Source organism: Meleagris gallopavo, chromosome 1, assembly GCF_000146605.3.
Source record: "Meleagris gallopavo isolate NT-WF06-2002-E0010 breed Aviagen turkey brand Nicholas breeding stock chromosome 1, Turkey_5.1, whole genome shotgun sequence".
NCBI lineage: Eukaryota > Metazoa > Chordata > Aves > Galliformes > Phasianidae > Meleagris > Meleagris gallopavo.
In genome coordinates, this window is record NC_015011.2 from 78,863,156 (window position 1) to 78,874,005 (window position 10,850).

The 10,850-nt window shown below is 43.8% G+C and overlaps 1 protein-coding gene across 1 annotated transcript; it reads right to left on the bottom strand.

The window, feature by feature from the left end:
- Positions 1-3,864: 3,864 nt before the first annotated feature.
- TEX55 (testis expressed 55) lies at positions 3,865-10,841 on the bottom strand. Its single transcript, XM_010719730.3, has 4 exons — positions 10,739-10,841; positions 9,248-9,693; positions 8,914-8,976; positions 3,865-8,158 (listed from the first exon to the last, which is right to left on the bottom strand). Exons 1-4 carry the CDS (start codon positions 10,839-10,841, stop codon positions 8,045-8,047), a joined length of 726 nt encoding a protein of 241 aa, XP_010718032.1. The 3' UTR covers positions 3,865-8,044.
- Positions 10,842-10,850: the final 9 nt, after the last annotated feature.

Consider the following 10,850-nt stretch of genomic DNA (forward strand, 5'->3'; position numbering starts at 1 on the left):
AGAAACAGGAACATCCATGCTAGATCATGTTGCTCAGAGCCCAGTCCAGCCTGACCTTGAATGTCTCCAGAGATGGGGCATCCACCACCTCTCTGGGCAACCTGTTCCAGTGCCCCATCACCCTCAATGAAAAAGACTTTTTCCTTATATCCAACCTGAATCTACCCTTCTTTAGTTTGAAACCATTTCCCCTTGTTCTGTCACCACAGAACCAGCTAAAGACTCTGTCCCCTTCTTTTTCATAGCTGCCCTTTAGTTACTTGAAAGGCTGCTACCAGATCCCCTCCGAGCCTTCTCTTCTCCAGGCTGAACAGCCCCAGTTCTTTCAGCTTGTCCTTGTAGGAGAGGTGTTCCACCCCTTAGATCATCTTTATGGCCCTCCTCTGGATTCACTCCAACATGTCCATGTTTCTCCTGTAGTGAGGACTCCACATTTGGACGCAATATTCCAGGTGAGGTCTCACCAGCACAGAGTAGAGGGGCAGGATCACCTCCCTCAAACTGCTGGCCACACTTCTTTTGATGCAGCCCAGGATATGGTTGGTCTTCTGGGCTGCAAGGGCACATTGCTGGCTCGTGTCCAGCTCCCCATCCACAGTACTTCCAAGCCCTTTTTGGCAGGGCTGCGCTCAATTCTTTCATCCCCTCTCTTGTATTGGTAGTGGGAGTTTCCTCAATCCAGATGTGAGACTTTGCACCTGACTTTGTTGAACCTCATGAGGTTCTCCTGGGCCCAGTACTCAAGCCTGTCTAGGTCTCTCTGAATGGCATCCTGTCTCTCAGGCACGTCCACTATGCTACATAGCTTGATGTCATCTTCAAACTTGCTAAGGGTACACTCAACCCCACTGTAAATGTCATTGATGAAGATATTAAAAAGTATCAATTCCAGCACCAACACCTGGGAAACTCATCACAGATCTCCATCCAGCCACTGAACCATTGACCACCACTCTCTGTACTCGATTCTGCAGCCAGTTCTTCATCCGTCAAACAATCCACCCATCAAATTCAAATCTTTTCAGTTTGGAGAGAAGGATGTTGTGGGGTACTGTGTCGAAGGCTTTACTGAAGTTCAGATAGATGGCATCAGTATCTCTTCCCTTATCCACTGATGCAGTGACACCATCATAGAAGGCCAGTAGGTTGGTCAAGCAGGACTTGCCCTTGGTGAAGCCATGTTTTTTCTCCTGTATCACTCCCTGTCTTCCACGTACCTTAGCATAGCTTCTAGGAGGATCTGTTCCATGATCTTTCCTGGCACAGAGGTGAGACTGACAGATTGGTAGTTCCCTGGGTCATCCTTTTTACCCTTTTGAAAAATGGATATGATGTTGTCTTTTTTCCAATTACCAGGGACTTCACCTGACTGCCATGACTCTTCAAATATCATCTAGAGTGTTCTAGCAACTACATCAACCAATTCCCTCAGGACTCTGGGATACATCCCATCAGGAGTCACAGACTTGTGGATGTTCAGGTTCCTCAGGTGGTCACAAACCTGATCTTCTCTCACAGCAGGAGGTGCGTTGCTTTCTCAATCCCTTCCTTCGAAATAAATCATTCGAGGGCTGTGTGATGAATAGTTATCAGAGAAGACTGAGGCAAAAAAAATTAAGTGCCTCAGCCTTCTCCTTGTCTGTTGTTACCAGCTTGCCTGTGTTACTCACTAGTGGGGGTATTCCCTCTTGAGCTTTTCTTTTCTAGTTGAGGTACCTGTAGAAACCTTCCTTGTTCCTGGCACCCCTGGCCAAGTTTATTTCAAAATGAGCTGCGGCTTTCCTTACTCCATCCCTACACAGCCTAGCAGCTTCCTTATACTCTTACCATGGTATCTGTCCCTGCTTCCACTGCCTGTGCATTTTCTTCTTACTCTCTGGTTTGACTTGCAGGTCCCGCTTCAGCCATGCTGGTCTCTTGCCTTCTTTTCCTGACTTGCTACACCTAGGGATGGAGAGCTCTCATGTTCTGAGGAAAGCTTCCTTAAATATATGTCAGCTCTGCTCTGCACTTTTATCCATGAAGACAATTTCCCATGGGGTTTTGTTGACTCACTCCCTGAAGAGTTGGAAGTTAGCTTTCCTAAAATTTAGCATCCTAATTTTACATTTCGACTGTCTCATATACCTCAGGAGCGTGAACTCCACCATAGCATGATTGCTACAACTCAGGCAGCCATAGGCTTTTGACTTGTTCATGACTACTCTTTAGGGATAGCTCTTCACATCTATTCCTTTCCTGATATAGATGGCAATGCACCCGCCCCTTGTTCCTTGCCTGTCCCTTCTGAACACCTTGTAGCCGTCAAGAGCCACATGCACACAGAATTTGACCCAATCAACACATTACCTAGCTAACCACAACTTGGGTTTTAGTTTCAGGTGGGAGATAGATGGAGGCGTACTTTGGGCCATCAAGCTCTTTTGTATGGACTTTTTCTCTCCTGCTTGTAGCTCCTGCCGGCCGTACCATGAATTAGTCTCGGAAGGGCTCTAGCGAAGGCTCAGGCGGTCTGTGCTGCCCTCTCATGGACACTCGTAGGAAAGGTTAAATTTCATCCGGTTTATTTCAACGTATCTCTAGCACCAGTTGTCACTCATGATTTCTGAAAAGGCAGAAAGGTTTGTGAACAACTTCTAGGAGGGCTCTGAAATATAACTGTGAAAACTAATTCTATTTACAGTTGTGTTGGACTCCTCCCAGCTCTTACCTTTCTTAAGGAGCCCTGCTTTTCATTTGGAAACATTCAGATATCTAACAGGGAAAAAGAGAGGGAGCTGTTGCTCTAGAGAACAGGTGGAACTTCTCCCATTTACACTTTCATCCATCCTGATGGACAGAGTTCTCATTGCTTTCAATACCACGGAGCAAACAGCAAACTGTTGACACTTCCTTTCCTTGGATCTCCTTGCAAAGAGACAGGATATTATGCTAGACCCAAGGGGATACTTGAAATATAGCTGGATAGAATAGGCATCTTTTTGCTTTTCACAGGAACTCCTGTTGTTTATGTTTGTTTATATAGGTACATATACTGTTTATATAACTTTGAGTCAGTTTTAAAAATCAGTGACTCTCTGATCACTCACTCACCTGCACTTTAATATAGCCTTCTCCCTAATGTCTACTCACCTGCTCAAACACCAATGCCTCCTCAAGGTGAGGACAATTTTTCTTCAATGTCTGGTGTGACGTGTTTTCCCCATTAACAAACAATTGTGCTATCCCATGCGTCTTTATTCATCTCTACTTCCTGTTTTATAGTAGAAGAGAAGCTGAGAGAAGGGAAGCAGGAAGGACAGAGTTCACTTCTTGTTCTTACAAACTACCTAGCCCTCAACTGAATCTCAGCTTTTAACTCTTCAGAAGATTTTCTAGGTATTGAACCAGGTGATTTCAAATAAGACATTTCCAATAAAGGCTTGTCAGTTTATAGTGAAGTTTTCACAAGCAAGTGTAAACTGGTCATTGCACTCCCTTAGCTACATTATCTACATTTTCACTCTTGCAAACTGTTCTAGTACCTGTCCACCATTGTAAGTCTGGCTCTGTGCAGACTGGTGTTTCTCCATCTCTTGCCACTCTAATCACTGGCAATGAAGAAGAGTTTGATTTTGGTCTCAGAGTAGGTAACAACACACACGAAAAAAAGCAAGTGAGCCCCTCTTATAGCGTTTGTTCCTTCCCTGGTATTACATCACTGCAGTTAATGAAATTATACCAGCAGTTTCTCCCATCTTATGCACTGGGAATCATTGAATGGATTGGGCTGGAAGGGATCCCAAAGATCACCTAGTTCCAAACCCTGTGCCCTAGGCAGGAAATACAGGAAAGCTCACTCTAGACTCCATATGCCATGGAGATGTCCTTCTTAATGCCTAAAGGCATCTAGTGCTGTGGTAAAGAAGGCTGACATCTTCCCAACCAAGAAAGGAGTTGCATGGGGAATTGGAGTGATGGCCTCAAGGAAAGAAGGAAGAGCCACTCTGTTCATTTGCACTTGGCATTTCTAGAACAGACTAAGTACTACAGCGTCTGCATTCTCTGATCTTGAATTACGTGTATAGAAGCCTCCTGGGGTTGTTTTGCCTTATACTGTTCTGGAGTGACATTCCAACTCACCACTTTTCTCCAGGAGAGAATGATAAGTTTCTCTTCCTCCAACCCACGTCACCTCAACAAGTCAAATTCTCCCTTTTCATTTGTGTATGTTGAAATATAGCCCAAAACTTCTGATGAAGTTGCTACATTAATGCTGCCAATGAAGATAGTTCCAAAAAATCAATGCAGCTATGAATACTAAAGTCTGACTTTAACAGAGTGTTTCTTCTTTTCCTTCTGCATTTCTTCTGGCTGTAAGAACAGTCAGGAGAAACTTTCCCTTGAATACAACCTGAAGGCATTTCAGACAGGGTTAGGTCAGTTTGCCCTGGTGTATTCCTATTCTAAGCTCTTACGAATTCCCTCATCTTCAGCTTGAGTTCTCCCCTAATCCAAGCTCTTTATCAGACTTCATGCAGAGATTAATTTCTTCCATTTTAGACATGCAGGCTCGGAATAGTTGCTGCTGAGTACTTTAAGTTTCACATGATTGTGAAACTTCAAAATCAGTGGCATTAAACTAACTTAAAATTGCTGTTACGTAGATGTGATTCATTTCCAGTGAGTCACAATGAAATGTCTCAAGCTATCTGTAAGTGGCAGACCATTGAAGAGCTAACCTTCCTGTGCACTTCAACTAAGAAGCAGAATAGAGACTGTGTGAACATTTTGAAGGATTTTTAATCAGCAGTTACAAGATTTTTAATATCTTCTTTTTTTTTACTTGGTAAGAGGCAGTATACTGGCAACATAGTACTGCTTGGGTACGTCAGTTGATTTAAGTTCTGTACAGAGACGGCAAAAAATGAGTCTGGCATTTTGATCTGTGACACATATTTCAAGGCGTGTACAATTTCTTTCTATAAGATTCACATCAGAAATGGTCTGAGCATGACAAAACAGTGCTATTTGTCATCTGAAATGGATATCATGCTTCTGCGTCAGCTCATGGATAAACAACAAATCTCATCTGTGAAAATACCACACTTTCTAGGTGACCAGATCAAACTACAGAAACAACACCGTTTGGAACAACAAACTATTTTCAGCCTCTCCACCTCCCAGTTCATAGCGTATTTCTATCCATTAGCAAAAGCAATGCATAGGTGTGGATGAAAAAAATTCAACACACTCTTTTAGAAAGAATGCACGTCAGGAGGGGGAAAAACAAACAGCAAATGTTAGTCACGTTGCTTAACATGCTATTGGAGGGCATTCAAATCTACAGTGACTAGAGTGATACAGGGACTTATATGGAATACTTTCAGTTACACACAATTAACTGTTGATTCCTTCAGAGCACCCAAAGCGAGCAATTAAACGACAGCTTAATGTCATGTTGATAAATGTCCACTTATGAAGAAGACACATGGATCCAATGGCTTGGGAAAGAAAGCTTGGAAAAAAGACAGTCACTCTGGAATTAAGACCACAATAAATGTTTCCATTTTAAATCTAGCTTTTCTCCTTTTCTTCATGGCAGAAAAGCCTTCACACACACAAACATCAGTGGTGCATTAGTGCCTTAATGTGAGATAGAATTTTCTTAGAGCTAAGGTCTGTTTTTCAGTAAAACTTTGAAGCAAATCAAAGAGGACTGTGGTGTTGTATCAGCCTAAACACAGTAATCTGCACACCTTCTGAAGAATACTTTTATTTTCAAAACTGAAGTTCCTAGCCTAAGTTTCTAAAAAAAAATACAGTTCAAAATACAATCCAGTTATCCAGTTATCTACAAGGCTTGAGAAGGAAGCAACATGTCCCCTCATATGTCTTACGAAGTTTCCCAGGATTTTCTATTAAAGCCCCTACTTGGGGTTGGTAAGGGTATTGCCCCCAAGCCTACTGCTTTCTCTTGCCAATCATGCAAGACAGTTGCAGGCGCACACAACTGCCCTGAGTGCAGCCACATACACTGCTATACAACTGCTGCTTCTCAAAGGAAAGGGAGCTTAATCCTTAGAATGGAGAGACAGCTGCTTATTGGCACTGGAGAGAACTTCTTGCTACCATATAGTGACTTTGTTTGCACAAGATAAGGAAAATTTAGGCCCTGAGATTGCTGAGGAACACTGTGTAGGGCCTTTCTTGCAAAACTTCCATTACCTGTAGGAAGACTACTTTCCAGCTCTCAATTTATCTGAAGGAGAAATTAAGGATCTTTCCTTTCAGTACTCACTTAAAACTGATGTGAAGCTGAAGGCATACATCTATTGTATGATAATATATCACAGTTCGCTCGGTTTCCATATGTAAAACAGAACAAGAAAATACAATATGAAAATGGCAGAAACATAGGAATTTCACATCTAAGTGTCCCCAGAAGAACCTTAATCCCATTTTACAAAAAAATTCAAAGACATGACAACAACTTCATCTCTTGGAAAATGTGCTGATAAGTGATGACAGAGATCAAAAGACCTCAGCTGGTATGTTCATGTAAAGTTGACTATCTTCCACTCATTTCCTGTTTTATGGAGATACATTATTAGCACTCCTCCTACATTCATAGTGAGTGAATGTACAGGGCCACTTATAAACCCTTGATCAGAAATATATGAGGCTGAAAAACATTCACTCTGTTTCATTAGGGGTCCAATTCTTCCAGTTGCTGATGATAAGCAGGGCTTTCAAGAGCATCTCGGTTCTTCAGTGGGGCCTAGACACCTAATTCTAGGTGTTAACACATCTGTTTTAAGATTTTTTAACCTGGAAAAATGAGTTACCTCATCTTTTTTGAGAGCCTTTGATTGAAAGGCAACTCTACCTCAAACACAGCATCTGCATGCCAAATACTTGTTTCAGTTATTTCCCAATGTTTTGGGCCCAATCTGATCATCAGACTTTTAGCTACAAAGAAATAGATGGAAGATAAGTTTCTGTGGTGCTCCCTTCATAGCCAAAGACAGATTTTTGGGAACATGCTACCATCCCTCATGAAATCAGAACACTTGCCTAATAAAGAGAAGTATGTAATGACAAAAAGCTTTCTGGAACCTATTGCACATACACATGAAATGACAGCAAAATAATTGTATGAGCTATTGCACATTTTCAGTGATCTGCAGGCAAGAGTCAAGAAAGACAAATGTCCCTTAGAGGGTGAAAAACAACACTTGGAAAATATGAAAATGAGCATTGCAAGTGTTTTGAGAATTAAAAGCACTTCAAGTGATGTATTTGCAAAGTGTAATTCTTAACTCTGAATTTGTTGTGCTACCAGTGCTTCGTTTTGATTGGTTTAGTTTTATTCACCTTTCACTTTCCTTATTGGCAATACCTTTTGAAGCCGCAGAGCCACATATGCAACTACTGCTTTACAGTTATGTTTATCAAAATACATTCTATACTTGCAATGATAAAAGCAAGACAACATCAAAAAGCAGAGTGATCTGAAACTAACAAGGATGGCTAAGTGTGAGACAGCTGCTGCCACTTGTGTGGAAAAAATAGAGTTATCTCCATGTAACAGAGGAGCTTTGCGGGCAGCAGAAAAACCACAGACCCAGCCTCTCTGAGGGTGGATTTCAATCTGTTAGATGGACATTGGTGTTACTGTACAGTTTGAGGCAGTACGCCACCAGTGCTTCATGAAAAAGAAAGGTTGTCCAGGATTACTTTTTAATTTTACAGTGTATTGTTTCTCTCCACAGAAAAGTAGAGATTACAAGTGGCTTAAATGTGGAATTTGTGCATTAGTATGTATAGACCAGACAAGAGTTCAGCAGCCCAGCCTTTTCAAGATGCGCCATATGTGCATGTAGATCCATGCACTCTTTCAGGTTTGAGTTTGCGCATCCAGCTTAAAATAAAAGAGGAAGTGCAAACATACACAACAGAAAAATCAGGAAACAGAGATACCGGCAGACTTTTTCAAAGGTACTTCCACTGGCTGTAAAAGCACAATGCTGGAAAGGCCCTGTGAAATACTACAACAGCAAGGTCAGTAGAAGCCCGAAGGAGTGCCCAGGACTTCCCCCAGAAATTCCTCTGTATCTTTGTGCTCCTCCGATACTCCTTCCTTTTCTGCCTGCCTGGCATTTATCATGGACTGCACCTGGGAAAAAAGAAAAGAAGAAAAGGAAGAGGGTCATTTGGGGACATACTTCTCTGCCACCATTGCCGAGAACCAACCTTTTCACTCCTCTGCAGGTTCTGCCTACATTCTGTACAGGATGAACCCAGCAGCAAATCACAAAAGTGATGCTCCTCCTTACTGACAAGATGGCAGTGAAGGAAACGACCCTCTCTCTTTTTATCTGCTCTCCTTTTTCTAATCTCCGTCTTTCTACAAGGAGCTCCCCACACTTGTTACTCTAACTTCTAATTCACTCCCAAACTATCACTCTCTTGACAGACTGAATTTCCTGTTTTGAACTCCTCCAGGATCATCAGAGATCACTTTCCTGAATTGGAGTACCTTGCAGGTAAAGTGTTTCCTCCCTGTATGGGACAGAGGAAGTCAGAGAAGGGTCACAGTGGACAGAGATGAGCCCTACCTCTGTCCTCAAGCTTCCTTCACATCTTAGATAATGATCTTTCAAAGTTAATCACCCCATTCTCCCCTCAACACCATGCTTTTCCACACACCCATCCTCTTGTACATTTCAACACTCTCCCTTCAGAGCACAAGTGGACCCTTGCACCTTGGGCATTCTGTTCTGCCCTGTCCTTCTCTTCCTCCCAGTTGACCAGGCAGACAGAGAGAAAAAGGGTCATGAGTTCCCCATGTTTCCAGCATGGTCAGCAAAGCTGGCTTTCTGCTGTGCCTGTAACAGGCAGTCCCTGCTGAGCAACACAAAAACACCATACCTGCAGCAACATGAACTGCAAAGGGTCATCAGGTTTCTCGTACAACAGTTTTGCTGTGATCTCCTGAAACAGAGACAGACAGAAGGAAAGAAATATTGATCTTTAAGATGATGAGAGGCTGCACAGCTCCGACAGTAGCTGAATTTTAAAAAGCAATCATCCCTTTCAGTCCCTGGAGATGACCAAGTGTCCCTTTCTACTGTTTTTTCTAAATTTAGATTGAAGAAATCTTGGGACAAGGAAGGATCCAGAGGAAGGGACTGTTTGGTACAAGCTAGTTTTAAGCGGTTTCTCAAGCAAACCTTTGCAGGAAGAAGAGAAAGAGAAATTTCACCTGAAATATCTGCAGAATATTATGTTTCTCCACATAGTTAACGGAGGCTTCAAAAGGGTCTTCATACACCATTGGCTGCTCTGATATTTCACATGCTTTCTCTGTTGGTTTAACTACAGCTGCTGCTGATTTATTCAGAGACATTTTACTGCAAGACTGTGAGGATTCAGACATGGATATTTTGACTTTGAAACCAAGTTGTTCATCCACAGGTGATCTAATCTCAGGTGAGTTTCCACCAGGTATGGGAAATTGGTCTTCAGAACCTACAACCAGATGGTCTGCAGGCTTTGGCAGTTTCATGACAGATGGCTGGTCTACAGATGCTGGTGCTTCCATCACAGATAAGTCCTTCAGTAATAGTGCAGATTCAGCTATAAGTGGAGGTATAGCGGCTGGCAATATGCTAGATTTCTTCACTTCAGTTTCTGAATGATCACTGAGATCTTGTTAGAATATTTAACAAAAAAAGACAATGTTTTAAATGTAGAACCATAGAATCATAGAATCGTTAAGATTGGAAAAGAGCACTAAGATCATCTAGTCCAACTGTCAACCCATGTCTGTGACTGCTCTAGACCTCAGTGCCAGATCTTCATGTTTCTTGAATGCCTCCAGGGACAGTGACTCCACCACTTCCCTGAGCAGCCTATGCCACCACTGCCTCACCTCTCTTTCTGAAAAGACATTTTTCTTAATATCCAGCCCGAACCTTCCCTGTTTCAGCTTGAGGCCATTCCCTCTTATCCTATCACTGCTAGAAGAGGCTGACCCCCACCTCACCACAACCTCCTTTCAAAAAGTTGTAGAGAAGTCTCCCCTGAGCCTTCTCTTTTCCAGACTGAACAATCCCAGATCCCTCAGCCACTCCTTATAAGACTCATGCTCCAGACCCCCCACAGCTTTGATGCTCTTCTTTGGACACGCTGCAGGGCTACGCTGAGGCCCTGAAGACCAGTTACATCAAATTACTGCATCCTTCTGGAAATATCCCCCTCTTAGAGCAAGCGTTAGGATGCTGGGAGCACCAAAAGGCTTTAATTTCTGTGACTGGCCACGCTTTCTGCCCACGAGCCCAGAAACGCCACTTAAACTCAGCCCCAAGCTTTCACCATGTTGTATGACTGCCTGTGCCCGGTGCATGCGTACTGACTGGTTCTCCTGGGGGTTCATCCAGCAGCTGGCCAGGTAATGCTCCCTGTCCGTGCCCCACATTCCCACTCACGGTCTGTGACTGAGCTCAGGCGGCATGAAATCACACCGACACTACGACAGGGGCAGACTGGGGCCGGGAGGACGGATGGGGTCATAGGAATCCATGGGATCGTGTGCGGCGCGGCGCTGTGCCTCCGGAGAAGCGGAGGGGACGGCTTCCGCGTCCCGGTCTGTGCGGGGGATCGAGGTCTCTGGCCCCGGGATTTCCCGCTGCCGCCGCCGCCGCCGCCCGCGCTCACCAACCCCCAGCTCTCCATGGCTTCTTGCAGTGCTCACCGTAGGCGGGAGAGATGGAAGACGCCGAGAGGTTGCCGAGGGAACCGCTGCCGTCACGCCTCGCCTCGCCTCTTTCTCTCGGTAGGTGGTGCCGCGCGGCCATCTCAGGTTG